This window comes from Mus pahari, chromosome 2, assembly GCF_900095145.1.
Source record: "Mus pahari chromosome 2, PAHARI_EIJ_v1.1, whole genome shotgun sequence".
NCBI lineage: Eukaryota > Metazoa > Chordata > Mammalia > Rodentia > Muridae > Mus > Mus pahari.
The window spans coordinates 67,886,183-67,906,120 of NC_034591.1; the positions used below are offsets into that span (position 1 = coordinate 67,886,183).

General features: G+C 45.7%; 1 protein-coding gene across 1 annotated transcript in view; it reads right to left on the reverse strand.

Annotated features, from left to right (window-relative positions):
- Positions 1 to 16,058, reverse strand: part of Igf2bp3 (insulin like growth factor 2 mRNA binding protein 3) — a 130,956-nt gene extending 114,898 nt beyond the window's left edge. The window contains exons 1-2 of the mRNA XM_021189206.1: positions 15,399 to 16,058; positions 14,359 to 14,419 (exon numbers count right to left, since the gene is read on the reverse strand). Of these exons, the coding sequence (XP_021044865.1) occupies positions 14,359 to 14,419; positions 15,399 to 15,573 (236 nt within the window). The 5' untranslated portion in view covers positions 15,574 to 16,058. The remainder of the gene's footprint in view (positions 1 to 14,358; positions 14,420 to 15,398) is intronic.
- Between the last annotated feature and the right edge of the window lie 3,880 nt (positions 16,059 to 19,938).

Here is a 19,938-nt window from a genome sequence, read left to right on the forward strand (position 1 = left end):
GCTAGCCTGGTCTACAAAGTGAGTTCCAGGACAGCCAGGGCTACACAGAGAAACCCTGTCTCGAAAAACCAAAAAAAAAAAAGAAAAGAAAAAGAAAAATGCCCTACAGTCAGATCTTATAGAGGCATTTTCTCAATTGAAGTTCTCTCCTTTCAGACAACTCTAGTTTGTGTGTCCAGTTCACATAAAACCGGCCAGCACACAGCATCAACTAAACTGAAGGCTCCTGAAATTAATTACTCATGTAGCCAAGTCCCTCCCAGAGCACACCTCAGCTTCTGCCCCCCCCACCAAGCCTGAATCAAGATCATCCTGCCCCACACCTGAGCCCCTCTAGTCCTGAACAGCCGCCTATAGTCCGTTTACCTCTAACACACACACACACACACACACACACACACACACCAGAATATTGTATACGTAAGTGTCTTATCTTAGCTCTTGCTGTCCCCTCTTCCTCTTCCAGACCTGGATGGGCCACTGTCTGCTGTTCTTCACGCCCCTCTCTATAAGTCTATTCCTAGGTGTCTGCATCTATAGCCTAGCCAGGCCCCTCCGCTGGATCCTAGGGTACCTGGCACTTTCAAGGTCACGGTTACAGTAACCCACTAAAGCTACTAAATAAACACTAGGGCCTGGAGATAGGTCAGTGGTTAGGGGCACCTCCTGCTCTCCCAGGAGACCTAAGTTGCCAGCAGCAGCCAGGCAGTTCACAGCTGTTTCTAACTCCAAGTCAGGGGATCGGATGCCTCTAGCCTCCACAGGCACTCATACTCACCTCACACATACCCATACTCAGACACGCACTCCTATACATAACTGCAAAAAAATAAATAAATAAATCTTGAGCCAGGCAGTGGTGGCACACACCTTTAACCCCAGAGTCAGAGGCAGGTGGATCTCCAGGTTCAAGAGACGCTGTCTCAAAACAAACAAACAAACAAACAAAAACAAAAAATCTTGAAAATTATAAACAAATATCACCCAACAATTTAGCTGAACAAAATGAACATGCCCATATTGTAGGTACTTCTCTTCAGGACAAGGGTGTATCCTTTTTAACCCATGAAACTACCACAGTTGTTCCATTTGTACATGGCCTTAACAATTCATTTCCCAAATCAGAAAATGCAGACATAGACTGGAGGGATGGCTCAGAGGTTAAAAGCACTGACCGCTCTTCCAGAGGTCCTGAGTTCAATTCCCAGCAACTACATGGTACTATGATGAGATCTGGTACATTCTTCTGGTGTGTAGGTGCATTTGTAGGCAGAACACTGTATACATAGTAAATAACCCTTAAAACAAAAACACACGGGGCTGGAGAGATGGCTCAGCAGTTAAGAACACTGACTGCTCTTCCGAAGGCCATGAGTTCAAATCCCAGCAACCACATGGTGGCTCACAACCATCCGTAATGAGATCTGACGCCCTCTTCTGGTATGTCTGAAGACAGCTACAGTGTACTTAGATATAATAATACATATATGAAAAAAAAAAAAACAAAAAACCACAGACATGGCATGGTGGCAGGCACACTGAGGATTTGTCTCTGTTCAAAGTCAGCCTGGGCTACACAGTGAGACTCTATCTCAAAAAAAGGAAGGAAAGATAGATGGGTGGGTGGATGGATGGATGGATGGAAAGAGAAAAAAAAGAGATACAATACCATATACAAAAAAAAAAAAAACCCAAAAATTTGAAAAAAATCCCAGGGGATGCTGGAGAGATGGTACAATGGTTATAAGAGCACTGGCTGCTCTTCCAGAAGTCATGAGTTCAACTCCCAGCGCTTATATGGAATTCATAACTGTCTATAAGGAGTCTGATGCCCTCTTCTGGCATTCAAACAAAACACCCAAATATATAAGATACGTACGTATGTACATACATACATACATACTTACATACATACATCTTTAAAAACACCCAAGGCTAGCAAGATGTCACAGGAGAAAGGTGAGTACCTTTCAGGCTTGATGAAGTCAGACTGGAGGAGAGCGGACTCTTCAAAGCTGTCCTCTGGCCACCACACATGTGCTGCGATATGCACACATCCACACATTTATTTTATTTTAAGATTTATTTATTTTATGTGTATGAGTACACTGTAGTTATCTTCAGATACAACAGAAGAGGGAGTCAGATCTCATTGCAGATGGTTGTGACCCACCATGTGGTTGCTGAGAATTGAACTTAGGACCTATGGAAGAGCTGTCAGTGCTCTCAACCACTGAGCCATTTCACCAGCCCCTACACATTTATTTTAAATAAAACGTTTTTTAAACATCTCTCATATTTCATTTGCAAAAAAATCAAGTGTCTACATTTGTGTAAAATGTGCTGATTTTAAAAAATGGGAGGAGGTACCTTAAAAAAATGGTCCAGTAAATAAGTGTGCTACTCTCCCATAGGACTTGAGTTTTCTCCCTAGCACCCATATTAGGTGACTCACAACCACCTGTAAGCGTAGTAATTGGGGATCTAACACCCTTTTCTGGCCTTTGTGGGTACCTGCACATAGGTAGCTTACACACATATACATGAAATAAAACATAAACTTAAAAAAAAAAAATAAGCATCATAGAGATGGCTCAGTGGTTAGAACCCTTGCTGCTCTCCCAGAGGATTCAGGTTCAATTCCCAGTACCCACATGATGTTCATCACCATCTATAACTCCAGTGTCAAGAATCTGATGCCCTCTTCTGGCCCTCTTGGAAACCAGGCATGCACATGATATAGAGACATAAACCCAGGCAAACCATCCACATACGTATTTCTAGAAAATAATTATTATAAATAAAAATCAGATTTTAAGAACTGCAGTTGAACACAATGGTACAAACCTACAAAGCCCCAGCTACTCAGGAGGCTGAGCTCTGAACCTGACAGCTTGAGGCCAGCAAGGGCAACACAGCCAGGCCTCCCACCTCAAAAGAAAACTAAGTTCATTAAAGTTGGGGTCTCAAGGGAGAACTCAGTCACTTCCTAGTTTGGGGACGGGATTTTTTGTTTGGTTTGGTTTGGTGGTGGTGGTAGTGGTGACGGAGGTGTGGTCTGGTGTGGTTTTCAGACAGGGAGTCTGTGTGCAGCCCTGGCTGTCCTGGAACTCACTTGGTAGACCAGGATGGCCTCCAAATCACAGAAATCTGCTGAGCTTAACACCTATGCTTTATTTATTTTTATTTTTTGGTTTTTCAATTCCCAGTTATCTGCCAGCTACAAGCGATGCAGACCTCTCTGATAGACGAGACAAGCATTTCTATGGTGACCCAGTCTTGAAGGACAGGTTTGGGTTTTGTTTGTATTGGCATGTGTTCTGTTTGATACAGGATCTCAGTATGTGACCTAGGCCCTCAGCAATCTCACAGTCTTTCCTGAACCTGCCTCCAGCATGTGGCAATGACAGGTGCACCATAACATCGCAGATGGTCCCGACCCACCCTGCGTTCCATCACCAGAGGCTTTATTTGTTGTCAACCTGTGATTAAGCCTGTCAATAATAGAAATTTTATAGCTCCCCCCATACCCCACAACACACACACACATTGCACTTACAAATCTGTATTTTCATTGTTTTGTTTTGGGGTTTTGCTTTGCTTTGTTTGAGATGGGTCCCATGAGCTGGCCTGAAATTTGTTTTCTAGACTAGGCTGGCCTCAAACTCATGGAAATTTGTATGTCTCTGGCTCCCAAGTGCTGGGTTTCAGGCCTACATCACCACACCCAGCTAAATGTATATTTTTGATATAACAATACTTGTTCTAAGAATTTGTGTTATAAAATGTTTCAGACTAAAAACAGGCATGATGGTACAATCCCATAGGATCTTACAAGAGCCATGGAAGACACCCTCCCAGGCCTGAACCTCCTCATCTTTAAACACTAGTGGGCCTGGGCTAGAGAGTCAGCTCAGTAGTTAAGATCATTTGCTGCCCTTTCAGAAGAGACCAGGGCTCAGTTCCGAGCACCCACATAGTAGCTTTACAACTTGCTGTAACTCTAGCTTCGGGGAGTCCAATGTACTTTTCTGACCTCCAAGAGCACAAGATACACATATATATGCAAGCAAAACAGTCACATACATTAAAAAAAAACTTTATGAAAGGAAAAAAGAAAAGAAGGAAACATTGTCTTGTCTTTTGTTACTGGGAATTACAATTTAAACCCAAAGCAAAGCTCTCATATCCCATATCCTTTAGGATACAGGCTCTTCAGGTCTCAAAGGACACACAAGGTAAAGATTCCCCTCCAAGTCTCCTAACCCTCAACAATAATATGAACTAAAGAGACTTCCCTCAGCAAGGCAGGGTCCTACCAAACTCAGGACAAAAAGGAACCATTTAATAACCTAAGAATGTATTCTCAGAGTAACAGTCACTACAGGGAGACAGCTGAGCCATCTCTATACAAACTCTAGCCTACTCATTCATAGTAAGATGAAGGTGCTAAAGAATGTATCAAAGACAAAGGGCTCGGTTTGGGTGCTGGTGGTGGGTTCAGGAGGAAGGGTTTCTCTGTATAGCCCAGGCTGTTCTAGAACTCAGGGATTCACCTTCCTCTGCTGAAATTAAAGGCATGCACCACTATACCAGGCTTTGATTTCTTTCTTAAAACTGATGTCTGGGGGACTGGAGCTCGGGTTTTTGTTTTGTTTTGTTTTTTAAGATTTATTTTTACTTATATGAGTACACTGTAGCTGTCTTCAGACACACCAGAAGAGGGCATCGAATCCAATTACAGATGGTTGTGAGCCACCATGTGGTTGCTGGGAATTGAACTCAGGACCTCCGGAAGTACAGACAGTGCTCTTAACTGCGGAGCCATCTCTCCAGCCTGAAAGTAGCACTTTTTAAAGAAAGATTTTAATTTTCTGTGTATGTATTGTGTTGTATAAGTCATATGTATATAAGTGCCTTGGAGGCAGGAGGCAGATCGCCTGGAACTGGAGTTACAGATGGTTATGAGTTGGTGCTGAGACTTGAACTCTGGTCCTTTAGAAGAGCAATGCCTACTTTTAACCTGTTTTTAACTGCTGAGTCAGCTCTTCAGCCCCAAAGAGCATTTTACTGATACTGATCAAAGAACTTACCCAGGCAAACACAAGTCTTGACAGGAAGCCAAGTCCCTCACGATCAGCTGAGCTAAGAAAGCACTTCATTCCTGCAGCTAAGGTGGCCATCAAAGGTAGAATTTACAACTGAGGAGCCTGCTCTCATCTAACATGAGATTTTCAAAATTAAGGAAGAATTTAGGCACTTTCAAAAGATTGTATTTCTTGTAGCACAAGTTTTATGAGTAAAACGAAAACTATACTTAACTTCTCCCAGCATCCAAAACAATCAAATGATTAACGTGCTTTAAAGAGCTAGATGTGAGGGCTGGTGAGATGCCTCAGCGGGTAAGAGCACCGACTGCCCTTCCAAAGGTCCTGAGTTCAAGTCCCAGCAACCACATGGTGGGTCACAACCATCTGTAATGAGATCTGATGCTCTCTTCTGGTGCATCTGAAGACAGCTACAGTGTACTTATAATAAATATTATATTTATAATATTTAATATATTATAAATATATTAATTAATAATGATGATTAATATTTTATAATATTTAATATAATATAATTAATAAATCTTAAAAAGAGAGAGAGAGAGAGCTAGATGTGGTGATGTATGCCTGTAACCCCAGCAGTAGGGGAGGCTGTGACTAGAGAGAATTTAGAGTTTGAGGCCAGTCAGAGCTACAGATAAGATTAGGCTAAACTAATTAAAACTAGCCCGTGCTATCCATAATGACTTGACCAACAATTTCAACCTCTGTTTGTCAAGTCACTATGTTCTCTAGAAGATCTAAACTTCACCTCACTCTTGCTAAGACAGCTCTGGAAGATTTCCTGAATGCATGTTAGTAAAAAGCAGTATGACTTGTTTAAGAAACTGAGCTCACCACAAACAGAAATAGTGAAATGCACCAGGCATGGTCAGATGTCACAAACAGGTTTTGTCTGTTAAACAAGACAATTTACTAAAGTTAGGGGAATCTTCCAGCTCTAACAAATTAGAAATAATAAACATAACTGTTTCTAGAAATTAAGAAGACAACCCAAGCACCTAATAAATGAAATCTGGAAGAGATATTATACTCCAGGTCATTGAAATAGCATACACCCATTCTCTTAAAGCAGTAGAACCAGAATACTGAATTAGTTGCTTATTTTTCTTTAAGAGTTATTTATTTTGGTTAATAGATGTGGTCTCGATGTCTTTAATTCCAGCACTCTGGAGGCAAAGGGAGGCAGATTGTTTAAATTCTTGTTTTCAGTTTTATTTTATGTGTATAAGTGTTTTGCCTACATGTGTCTATGCATCTTGTGGGTCAGAATAGGATGTTAGAGTAACAGATGGTTACGAGCCACCATGTGAGTCCTGGGTCCTCTGCAATAGCAACAAATGACCTTAAATGTTGGGCCCTCTCCTCTGCACCAAAGACTGAGATTTAACACTACCTCCATTCACACATTCATCTACAGCATGGAACTCCTGAGCAGGACCCAACCCAGGTGACTACACCTCCTTTTCCAGTCTATTTAACTCTTCTTCAAAACACTCCCTCCATCTGACCATTGTGAAGAAAGGGTTTTGGTTTTTTTTCCCCACCAACGCAGTGAACCCAAAAAGGACTCCTACTCCCTGATCGTTCTTCTCCTTCTCCTACCTGCTGAAGAGCAGTCACATCAGACTGTGAGGTCAAACTCCCATCAATGAGATGAGACACAGTCACCACCTCAGTTAGGGATAAAACACAAAGGCTATCGCTGTCCCTACTCTCTACTCACGCAGACACCTTCCCCCCTCATTTAGAGACTTGTTTACTTTTGTTTCTGTGTATGAGTCTTTTTACCTGTATATACATATGTGCACCACATGGGCACCTGGTGCCTATAGAAGTCAGAAGAAGCATCGGATCTTCTGGGGCTGGAGTTACCATATATGGAGCTGCCATATAGATGATGGGAACCGAATCTGAATCCTCTGGGAGAGGAGCCAGGGCTCTAAACCACTGGTCTATCTCTCCAGCCCCTCTGGCAAATCCTTTTGACAAAAAGAGCTTGCCTTGCCAAGTTACTTTCACTTTGCTGGTGAGTTTCTTTGTATGGCACCAAGCTAGTTCTCATCCCACACATCACCATGTGTGTGAGAACTAGCTCACCCTGTTTCCGTGGCTTCTCCTTTCTCCTTCGCCAGAGCCCCAAGGCTCAGCCCCTTGATGATCTTGAACAATTTAATGGTTTCAAGCACATTAGTCAGTCTCCACCTTCTTCCTTCCTTTGAGCTCCAGACTGAAAGACACAAACGCCTTCTCCATCTCTTTTTTATTTCTACTAGAAACTTGCTGAACATAAAGTTCCTACCTTCCACCCGGAGCCTGTCCCTTCTCCAATCATGGTCCTCTGGTGAATGGTACCATCTTCCACACTGTTGCTCTAACCAAAACATCTTGTCATCCTTGCTTCTCAACATTCTGATCTCATTCTTCAGCAGTTACTGAGACTGCTTCTTAGAAACGTGCAGAGCCTTGGCTAATACAAACACATTTCTTCCAAGAAAATAAAAGCAGAGATTGACTCTCCATTTCTATTGATAAAAAACTATTTTAAAATGTTTTCAGTACTGAAAATTGAACCCTGGACTTGTATATGGTAGATAATAAACACTCTACCACTAGGGTACACCTTCAGTCCAATTTTCATAGATTTTCTGTCCCAAGCATTTGAAGTCAGTAGCCCCTTTAGTAGAAACAGCAATTAATGTGAAAGATTTTTCCCAAATATATGTTAAGACTGAAGATAATTTTGGGCTATATAGCAATGCCAAAAAATAAAGGCCTGGGATATAATGCAGTGACAGAGAGCTTCCTACTCTGACTCCACCCCCAGCACCTGTGTAAAAGTGTAAAGATGGCCACCACCCACCAGCCCTCCCTTGATGATCATGTACACGACTCTACCATCTGCAGACAGAGGCTATTTCCTAATCTCGTTTGCATCCAGTCTGGCCTGATGAATTTCCTTAATTAATGGAATGAGACAAAGATAACAATGTGCCAATCTCAGGGGAGGGAGGTGGAGGGGAGACCTTTTTTGGCTACTAAATGATTAGACACCACCAAGATTTTTTTTTTTTTTTTTTTTTTTTTTTTTTTTTGGTTTTTCGAGACAAGATTTCTCTGTATAGCTCTGGCTGTCCTGGAACTCACTTTGTAGACCNGGAACTCACTTTGTAGACCAGGCTGGCCTCGAACTCAGAAATCCACCTGCCTCTGCCTCCCAAGTGCTGGGATTAAAGGCGTGCGCCACCACCGCCCGGCCACCACCAAGATTTTACAAGGATAAGCACCAAGGGTCCAGTTATGAGGGAGACTCCTCTAGGACTCTTTATTCCAGTTTTAGTAAATCACCCAAAACGAAGTCATGTGGGACAGAACCAACGACCTAACAGACTCATAGAAACAGAAAGAGTCAGGCCAGTGGTGGCGCACACCTTTAATCCCAGCACTTGGGAGACAGAGGCAGGCGGATCTCTGAGCTCGAGGCCAGCCTGGTCTACAGAGTGAGGTCCAAGACAGCCAGGGCTACTCAGAAAACCCCTGTATATTGACAATAGGAAAATGAGGGTAGAAGGGGAAGGAGAACAAAGAAAGAGCAAGTTATGTTTAGTCTAAGAGCACACACCTATGAACACAGACCTCAGGAGGCTGAGGCAAAAGGCTCTCTCTACGTTATATAGCGAGACCCTGTCTCAAAAGAAATAAACTAAAAAGGGCTGAGGATGTAACTCCACCAGTGGGTGCTTGCCTAGCACACACAAAGCCCTGAGCTCAGCCCCTGCACATAAACACAGTGGCAGATGTCTGTAGCCAGCACTCAGGAAGTAGAGGCTGAAGGATGAGAATCTCAGGATCATCCTCTGCTATTCAGCAAGTCTGAGGCCCAGCCTGAGAAACAAGAGACCCTGTCACCAGAAAAAACTCATTTAAACCAGAAAAGTTTTGCTATAGTTTGCTCAGCAGAACAGATAAATGCAATACTATGACGACAACAGACTCTACTCCCTAGACAAGTATTAAGTGACAATAAAACCAGATATTGGAAGAACTTGGAGTCTGGTGCATGGTAATACACATCAGTGAACATGGCCCCCAAGAGCCCAAGGCAGGAGAATTAAGAATCTGCAGTGAGCCTGGATTATACAGCAAGATCTACCATTCAAAGGAAAGGAAAAACACTACACTTGGTCATTTCCTCTTATAGCTCTACTATGGTTTTCTTAGAAAGTTCAAACTATTTCCTAATCAAGTTAAATGGTCTCAGGATAATTTTCTAAAACATGTACAACTGGTATGGGCCCCTCCCCGCCCCCTTCCCTGCTTCAGACAATAAAATTCACATCCCATGTTAATATTTGATACTATTTATTCACTAATGCTAAGCACTTACCAGACAGAACTTCAGGTCATGATAAATTACACCTTCCATTTTAACAGAGCACTGCAAAGTATGCCTACCACCAGCCTTCGAGCAAAACCCTGGCAGAACAAGCCAATTAATTTGTAAACATCGGACATACGGGGCAGAAATCCTAACTAAGAATGCCAATCCTTTGGTCACTGCTACCACAGTGCCACCTCCTGTCTTGTGACTCTGGAAGCTTAAATCAGAGGCAACAGTTGATAGAGGAAACAGAGCTAAGAATAGCACAGCCAAACCATCTTTCTGCTTCTCCTTCCTCGCAGTCCAAACCAACTGTCAGAGTGAGCGAACGGATAATTCATACCTGTCAAGAATTAGTTACTGCTAGGGAAGCTGCTAAGGACAAGGACAACTGCAGGGGAGTTTCTCACCAAAATGGAAGTGGTTCAACAGCCTCGCTTTAATTCAAGATCCCAGGTCTATGACAACACAACACAGCAGCAGGGCTCACAAAGGGCTTCAAAGCATGGCAAAGATAATTTTCCACTCACTGACTGCCTGAAAGTTGTACACAGGAAAAAGGCAGGGGAAAGCTACGTAACTACCGTGCTACAGAAAATTTCAAGTGAAGCTCCACAGAGGGAAAGCACTGGATCTCTGTACTTCCAAAGGATATTTTTAAATCTGAAGTCTATCCGAGAACCCATTTGCTTCCAGGAAAGTGCCCAAACCTCGGAACAAATGATGCCCTTAAAGTTTGTCACAAGTCCTGAACAGAGTCTCAGCAGCCACAACGGTAAAAAGCCAGGGCCAAGATCCGAGACAGGCTCCGAGGACAGGCTCCCTATTCCCATTGGCTCCGAAGACAGGCTCCCTATTCCCATTGGCTCCGAAGACAGGCTCCCTATTCCCATTGGCTCCGAGGACAGGCTCCCTGTTTCTATTGGCTCCGAGAACACGCTCCCTATTCCTATTGGCTCCGGATGCATGAGCTATTTCAGTAACATCTTTCTCAGGGCAACTATGAACAAAACATGGTAGAAGCTACTTAGCAACACATCCATTTGCTTCCTAAAAGATTCTTTTAAGGCCAAAATAAGAAATCTCACAAATTCTAACTATATTAAGCAAGTAGGAAATTGGAAAACAAACAAACAAAAAAAATAAAAAATAAAAAATCCCTCCAGCCACAACTACTTAGTCACCCACTGTAGAGCTTATGTTGTGCACTGAAGAGATAAAACTGCTTGAAATTCTTCCCCAGCCAAGTTCCCTAACATTAAGCCACAATTCAAAAGTGAGACTATCTGTCCCAGCCCACTAAGGAATAGCTTGTGTCTAAATGTTCAATACTGAAAACAGTGTTTGCTATCCTGACCCTGAAGCTGGCCCCAGAGTCAGCAGTTACAATGTCCTGGGCTAATGGGCACAAGGCAGCCTTCTATTCTACACTTAACAGCCACTGAGGCAGCACACTAGGTTTTTACATAGCCACTTACAGTGAGATGAAATTAAAGTCCCAGCAACTTCTACTCAACTGACACTGTAAGCACAAGATTCCAGTATCAAAGTAGGTTGTTCCCTTTATCTTCTTATTAAGAATATGAAGTACTTGAGTGTTAGAACCACAAACTAAGGATCTTTCTTGGTACACATTAACTATAACATCTTACTCTCCTTTACTCAAATATTTATAACCAAGGTTAATAGCTAAATAAATCACAACTCTGATTAAATATGAGTAGGCTGTGAAAAACTGAAAATAGGAAAAAAGGATCACGAATCTGAAAGTCATGGAAATTTCGCTAAAACCACCATGTCTCAGTTCTGCAGTGTCAGCAACTTTGCATTTCTTCTCTTGTGCCCAACAGCCCACAGCATAACGAAAACAGGGCAGCGGTGTCTTGTACATAAGCAAACAGCAGAGTCCAGAAGCCCTACAGACACCATGGGCCCTCCCAAACAATCCTTCCCAGGATTGCTACAGACCTTCTTCGGTAAAACTTCCTCCTCACTCACCTCAAATCCGAGAGGGAAAAAAAAAAAAAAACAGGCCTGCCTCTAAAGCTACCAAGCCTTCCCATGCTGTATCTTCTGAATTTGGAACTGAGGTGTAACACCATCTCAGAGTCCAAAGTATGCTTCTTTTCTGCAAACAGGGATCCTCAGGCCCTGTGCACTCTGCTGTAATCTACAACAGAGGGGCATCTGAATGCAGAAAAGCCACATTCCTTCCACATTCCCTTGAGACTTCAGTAATGGGGAACTAAGCTTGGTTTGAACCAAACTCAACAATACCCCCTTCCTGAACCGGTCCCGCCCAGCTCAGCTTGCAGCCAGCCTGCGAAGCATCCAATCACCTCTGTGCCTGCTCCCCAGTCCATCCCTCTCGGTGCTGCCAGAAGCATTCCCCAGCACCCGGCTCCCTCCCGACATGCCTTGCAAACAGGTATAAAGGTCACTGCCCTGCAAGGAGGCGTGCCTCAGATGCCCACATGATGGTGGAAATGATTGCAAAGCATAACAAACTCCATCCCAAAGTTCAGCAGGCTACCCTGATGATCAATCAACCTGACTGTGCTGTGCAATCAAGTCACTATCAGAGTAATCCACATCTTGCCATAGGTGTGCGAGTGCACAGGTAGGGGCCAGGTCACTTCCAGAGCCTGTGAAATGATGGAAGAGTCCAGATAAGGAGAACTGCAAAGCTTCAAGGGTCAGTTAAAACTAAACTATAATGGAGATGAACAGTAAAGTTCCCAGAGAGATACAGAAGTCTTTATGCAAAACACTGCAGTAAAGGATTTCCAGCACTCAACTGCTCCCAAGTCAGAAAAAAAGTTGGCTCACTTCACTCTACCTATAAGGTTTACTTCACTGGGCTAGTAATACCGCATTTAAAATCCTAAGCATTTTGGTAGTGGGGTGGGAGGCCAGGACAGGAAAAGCTTCTGTTGTTATTAAGAAACTGAAGAAGGTCCAGTAAACATTTGCCCCCACTTGTTACTCGCCTAGTCTTCCAAGTCAAGCAGTAACAAGTAACTGCTTCCAGCATAAGCAAAGCTTCAGGAGTAAGACTAGCAGTTGTTACCCAAGTTCCTAAATTAATTCTCCACACATGGGAAGACATTAACTCCAAAAATAAAAAACAGAGGATACAGCAAATAGAGGTCAACCCATTAGCTGTAGCTGAAAAATTCATTCAATGTTTTTAAATTTAAAAAGACATTTAATGTTTTAAATTCACAACAGTTCCTTTGTTAATTATAATCATTTGCCCTGCCCCAGGATCCTGGAGTGGAGGGCCTCTGGCATGCTAAGCAATCATTCTACTAATAAGGTACAACACCAGCTTTTCGTTTTGTTGTATTACTTACTTTTAATTCTACAGTTGATTCATAAACCAAGAGCTGGGGATGTCCCTCAAGTGGTAGAGTGCTCACCTGCATAAACCAAGCCCTGGAATGATGGGGGATTGCAGGGGGGGGGGGCATGGGAAGGGGGCCAGAGGGACAAGCACTAAGATACACTGGATAAACATGAAACCAACTAGCATGTGTGCAATAAGGTTCGTTTTTTCAAAATGGCCGATACACAGGCTAGGTCTCTAAACTTCTTAAGGGCAAATGAGTTGTCCCTCAATTGTTTAAATTCCTATGAAACCAAGATCAATTTGATACTTTTTATCCACATCTACTTTAGAAGAGTAAACAAAAATAACAAAAGACTACATTCTGCTCTATGAAATAACTTGACCCTAATCAAAATGGACCTAAATCAGGTTACACAAATATCTTTCCAATTATCTTAGGGGAAATTAAACAAGTACTTAAAAAGGAATCTACAAGTGTCCACAGCGGTTTATCCCTAAAAGCAGGAGTGTGAAGTGATTCCTGTGGAAGCGAGCCTCATTCAAAGCAGTCACAGAGCATCCTTCGTGCCCTCTGTCTCTACAGAGCAAATCCCTCTGTCCCCCAGAGCAGGCTCTCAGAAATACTTAACCAGATACACACAGCCCTGGTTTGAATTAACTTCAGGCTCATTGTTTGCTCCAGGTTAGGAATGGGGGAAAACTGAAAAGTAAGCCAGAAACCCTAACCCCACCTTGCAAAACCCAGCAGGCTATCCTCAGTCTTTCCAGTTAAGAGTTACAGAGTCCGGGGGCAGGAGGGGGGCGCTTCTCCCAATAGCCTGCAAATATTTTGTAAAGTGACAGCTACAGATGCTCTCAGAGAAGAGAAATCTCAGTGAAGTAGCACAGATTTCCCCAGCCTTCACCGTCTCTTGGTGATTATTTGTAAGCAAAATACACCAAGGGGCAGGAGAAGATGGAACAAAGGCACTGTTTTGAGAAAAAACAAACAAACAAACAAACAAACAAAAACAAAAAACCACTTTGGAGTGTTTGTAAGGCCCCAGGACCCCAGCATTCACTGTGTCCCAATGGCCGCTGGCTGGCCAGTGAACCAGAGCAAAGGCAACTGTGTTCCTTCTCTTAGAAGCACCCACCACGGAGGACCAGCTTGTCTGTCCTGGACCTGCCTTCTAAATCCTGTAGGTTCCCAAAGACTATTGGCTTTTGAAACTCGGGCTGCCAGCTGAAGGGACTAAACCAGCTCTGCCAAGAGAACATGTAGCTGCGAGAGAGCTTCCTTGACAGGCTTTTAAAACAGCAACAATAACCCAGAAGCAGGGGCCGCAGACAAGCCCCCATTTACGTCCTAGAAATATCAACGTGCGCACACACACACCTGCCATAAACTTAAACGCGAGCAGAAAAAAGAGCAAGCTGAACCGTGGCCCCAGCGTGTAAGCCAAAGGGTGCGAGTTTGCATCTCTGTTCAGTGCTTCCTCCCTATAAAGCGGCCAGAAAAGAGTAAATCCGCTCACCTCTGCCGTTTAGGGACCGAGTGCTCAACTTCCATCGGTTTCCCGTGTAGTTCCATTTTACCTGTGGACACACAAGAGGCAAGACGACTGGCTAGATTCAGCAACTCTCCCCACCTTGAAATCTACAGCCTTTAAGAGAAAACACACCCTACTTCGGTGACCTCAGCAGGGCCCCAAGATTCCCACCCGACTCAAGCACAAGGGAGGAGCAGGGCAAGGAGAGGGTGCAGAGCTGACCCTTCGGGTGGGTGTGGCTTTTTAAGTTGCAGAAAGCTGGGGAGGGAGAGCAAGAGTCGGACTCACAACTTGAGTTGCAATTTTCGCCTCCTGACCCCCTCCAAGGGTCACCCAGCACCCCAAGGTCTGCAAGAGGCACACCCCCAACAAACAGCCTGCCATGGGGGCGCGCGGCCTTCTTTCTGATCCAAGTCCAGGTTGCCCTGGAGCACTGGGCGGTGGGATTAAAGAGCCAGGGTGCCAGGAGGAGATTGGGCGGCCGGGGTGGTGGTCCACGCGTGCTGACCCATCAAGGCGCCGGCCTCGAGTCCAGCTGGGGACGGTGGAAACCGAAAGGCACGGACAGCTGCTCTCCCCTCGGGCATCCCGGCAGAGCGCACTCAGACACCCGGGCCGCGGCTGCGCGCACGGGCCGGGACTGCGGCGCCGCGCGTGGCAGGGCTGCCGTTCTGGCAACAGCCGGCCGCCGCCGCCGCCGCCCACCTGCCCCTTTCGCTCTAACGACCCCGCGAGGTGGACGCGGCGGCTTGGAGCGGGACCGCCTGGACGCGGCCTTCCCCGGGCGTGAGGCTCAGGGCACTTTCTGTTCTCTACGGCTGGGGGACAGCGAACAGACAGAGGGCCCGGCGGGCGTCCACGCTGGGCCCCAAGGCCCGCCTGGCCCGGCCTGCAGCACGCGCCGCGCCGCGCCCCGCGACTGACAGCGCGTCCCCCTCCCCACCCCGGCCCGCCCGCCCCGCAAGCGGGGTCCCGAATGGCAGCTGCGGAGACGAGGACGCCCCGACCACGCGCGCGGGCCCCACCTGAAAGCGCCTCGATGGCCTTGAGGGCCCAGCCCTCGTCCGGGCAGTCCACGAACGCGTAGCCCGTCTTCACCAGGAAGGGGCCCGCCACCGGGATCTTAGCGTCCTTGAAGACACTTTCCAGGTCCGCGGGGCCGGCGTGGTCGCTGAGGTTCCCGATGTACAATTTGTTCATTGTGAAGAGGGGTTGTTTGAAAACCCGAGGAAAATACTAAATTAAAAAAAGCAACCACGGCGGAGGATGGAGCCGGTGGATTTTGTTCCTCTCCTCTTGGCTTTCAAACCCACACACAGTGACCCAAGCCCGGGAGCGGCGGGCGAAAACCAGATCCCAGGGTCCTTTTTCCTCTTCTGGGTATTAAAAAAAGAGAAAGAAAAAGCCTAGCGACGAGCCCAGCGTCGAGTCTTCCTAACTCTGGGGAGGAGGCGGGATTAGCGAGAGAAAGGAGGAGGCGCGGGGCGGGGGGGAAACTACTTTTTGTCTCTTCCTCCCCAACCCCTTTGGCAGCGGCCAGCGGGCTGTGAAAATATCACACTACGTGGAGCAGGCGCCGCCTCCCCGTAAAAAACCCCGAGGGGTGACTGGCAGCGGCGAGGGGAGCGGGGCGGGGGCAGCCGCTCCGAGTGTCCGGCTTTTTGAATGAGCCACGTGTTCAAACTACAAATCAACGTCTCACGTGAGGAATCCCAGCGCCTCAATTAGAGTGGGTTTCGGAGGAAAGAGAAAAAAAAAAAAAAAAGCGAGAGGGGGAGGGGAAGCGAGATTGGGCGAGGAGGGACCCCGAGCCGGGGAGGGGGTGGAGAGCGCCCAGCCGCTGCAGCCGGCGCCAGGCGCGATTGGCACGGCGAGTTTCGAAAGGGTCCGAGCCTTGGGAGGGTCAGACGAACGATCCTTTTTTTTCTTAAGATGAGGAAGCGGTTAGGGGGTCCCGCCGTTGCAGTTATCCGTAGTTTGTAACCATTCGATTTTTGAAAAATGGGTCACTTAACAACGAAATCTGAATGACAATCTCTAACTCACACGGTGGCTCTGATGACCGGGGAAAGTAGAACCCGGGGGCAGAGCGCCGCTCCCCTCGAGGGCCCCGGGGACCGAGCAAGCGGGGCGGCCCGGGCCGGCGTGGGGGAGGGGAGCCGACGTCCTGGGCGGGTGTCTACGCGACACCTCCTCCGCCTGCGCTCCGGGTGGCTCTCCGCCTCGCCGTTCATTGGCTGCTCGGCTGCGAGAAGACTCTGGATAAACGAGGCCGGGGGCGGGCTGGCCGCGTGGGGGAGGGGCGCGGGGCGGAGGCTGTGGGGCTGGGGGTGGCCGAGTGGGAAAAGTCGGTACTTAAAGGGAAACCCTCGCTTCCTGTGGTTTTTCGAAAGGGGAGGGCTGGGGGGAGGACAGATACTTTTATTTAAATAATTTTTGTTAAAGAACTTGGGACTCTCAGGGAACCCTGTTCAGCGTCAACCTTAGGTGGCGGCCGCGCCGGGGAACTGTTCCTCGGCTCTTTCTGCCTTCCTTTGACTGTGAGAGCCATTCATAATTTTCCCTGTAGGTAGCGAGCACAATGGTGGTTGGGGGGTTGGGTCTGGGCCCGGTGGAGCCTTCCTGAGCCTACTAAATGTGAGCCGGAGAACAGGAATAGGGAAAGAAGGCAGTTCCCCTCTCTTTGTGAGCACCTTCAACTGTGTGTGTGCTCTACTCAAAGGCTTCAAAGATAACTTGTGATTTAACAGGCATTTTATGGAAAAGAGAAATTACCGGGTTTTGATGACTGAAATTAAGTTCTATATAGCCTGAAAATACAGGCAGAAATCTAATGTTTTGCTACTCTCGGAAGTTGAAAAATGTGAATAGAGAAAATATGTGCTTCATACTACAAACGCCTTCAGCAATTGATAATTTGATATGGTGTGCTCTTTCAAAAAAAAAATCTTAATAATACTTTAGAGTATCTCTTAAACAAAAAACAATTAGCAGCTTGTTTTTAAAACGTGAAATTATTGAACGCTCTAGAATATTTGCATTTTGTCTTTTAAAAGGAACTTACAATTTTGTGTTAAGTAACCGGAAGGTGTCAGATCATCCATTTTAAATGCAACTGTTTCTTAACAGGTTTTTCTTTCCTGCTAAGCAAACCCAACTGTCTAAATGTAAACACACTTTAATAGTATTTTCACCTAAGCTTAATTTAGTAAAGTAGTCTTTATGAAATTATGAGACAGTATTCAGAACTAATGGAAATCTGGAAAGAACAACTTTGGAAGTGAATTTTTAAAGCTAAGTTAGCTATTTTAAAAAGCTATTCTTCGCCTTCATGCACTTGGAAAGAGAAGCGGCTCTCAAGTAAAACATGTATTCCTCTAGATTTCTGTGGCATTCAAAAAAATATCAGTATAAATTTTACGAATTTAATTTTGTAGTACTTCTTGTGAACCAAGCCTTGTTGGAGAAATGTTTTGATTTGTAATGTTTGCTTTTCTGGAAATCACTTTGAGTCTGATCATATAACAATATTTTTTTAATAACGAACTGATCAGCATTAAAAATGATACCTAACGAAATAAGTACTTTTAAAGCATGGAATAAATTATTTTTATCTGTCACTGTCAAACAAATCTTAACAGCTGGAATTTAAACCAAGTGTGTGGCAATTTCATGAATATGTTCCTGGGCTCCTGTGAATTTAATCTGCATTATTGTAATAAACTGGATTCTTTGTCTAGGACCTTAACACTCCAATAATAAAGTTGAAACATCAAAAAGGAAGTGGACATAAACCACTTCCAATCTGCCAAACATTTGAGAGATTGAGTATACACTCCGTGGCAAAATTAAAAACAAAACAAACAAAAAATCCTGGGTAATTATTAATTTAGCTTTTCGAGCGAAAAATACTTGAATTTTCCAGAACACATATGAAGTCCGTGTAACTCTTCAGATTTGTAAATTAATTGTATGGCTTAAAGAACTTTCCTCACACTTGTATATGAACCAGAACAGATTCTTCAGCAGTTGTAGTTCCCTAATTAATATTAATTCCACGGAGGAAGGAATTCCGCCCATCTGTTTACACATTCGACAGCTACATTTCTTCTGATGATCCGGAAAAGTAAAAATGTTTGAGGTTCTGAGTAACGTGAAAGTATGCCTAGGTCCGCTGCTGTAGCCACAGGTTGTGAGCAAAGCAAAGGGCAGCCCTAGGGCTCCCCAGCCGGGGCCTGACACCCTCACGCCGGTGGGCGCGTTTCACTCTTCTAGAGAACCGCTCCTCTGAACTCTGTTCAAACCAGAGGCGAGATCGGAGACCTGGGTCTGCTCTCACTCCGGAATCTGTCACTTCTATCTGTATTAAAACATGGTGCCCGGGAGCCGAGAAGATGGGGCGGTTTGTTTCCTTTCTCCAGCTCCGCGCAGAGAAGAGGAACCCGTCGAAACGCACACAAGGGAAAGTCTTCATGGGCCGCTGGAGCCCTGACCACACGGCCGCATCCATGCGTGGAGACTGCGTGTAAACTCGCGAGGCGGGCGCACGCTCGAGGATGCTCGGTCCCCACGGAGAAATAACGAAGGCTGCGTCTGCTCTAGCGGGGCGGGGCGGGGCGGCCGCCGAAGGCGCGGAAAAGCGACCTAGGGCGGGGCTCCGACGCTGACGGGCTGCCCCGCAGGATTCAGACCCTCACCCAGCGCCGGGAGAGGCGCCGCCCTCGCCGGAGCCGCTCGCCGATTGGCGGAGGCAGCGAACCTATCATCGATAGTTGCCGCCTCTGGAGTCTTAGCTGGTCTCCACCCATTGGCCCTCGGGCCGCCCCTGTATTTGCATATTTTGTGGCGCGAAAATAACCCTTTGCTCCCTTGTTGGCTGTGCTGTGGGTGAGGGGTGGGCTTCCGCCCGCCGCGCTCTGCCCTTTAACTGTTCGCCCCAAGTCCGGCAGCGCGTGGTACCCGGGGCCAGCCTGGAGGTCGGGGTTTCGGACGCGCACGGCCCCGAACTCATCTTTTATTTTTATGTCTTCGAATGTGTCCGTCTGTTTTCCCTTTACCTTTTTTTTTTTTTTTTCATTTCAAAGAAGCACAACCAAATTATGTTCCCAGGTGCCTGAATTTAACTAAACTTCTAGAGAACTCGTTCAACCCCCTCCCTCCTCAACTCCCTTTGTGGTCCGCAGGGTTGTTTTAACCAAAACCAAAAGGGGGGTGCGGGGGGGGGGAGAGCAAACGAAAAATTCCGGGTAAAATCAGCTATGCTAAGACCACGTTTTTGTTGAAGCTGCCCTATGACCGGTGAAGTTGAAACCGACCTTGAAGGATTAACGATTTCTGTAGCTGAAATGTACTAATTTCACTGACGTTTGGTGGAGACGGTGAGAAAAAATAAGTACGAAATTGGTTTGGAAACATACGAAACAAACGAAATAATCAGTAACCGAGAAGGTAAACAACCACAATGTGTGTTAGGTGCTGGTGGGTTTCTGTTTATAAATACATTTCTATTGTTTGTTTTTTCTTAAAAATATAACGATCAGAACTCTGGTCGTGACAGAAAAGAAG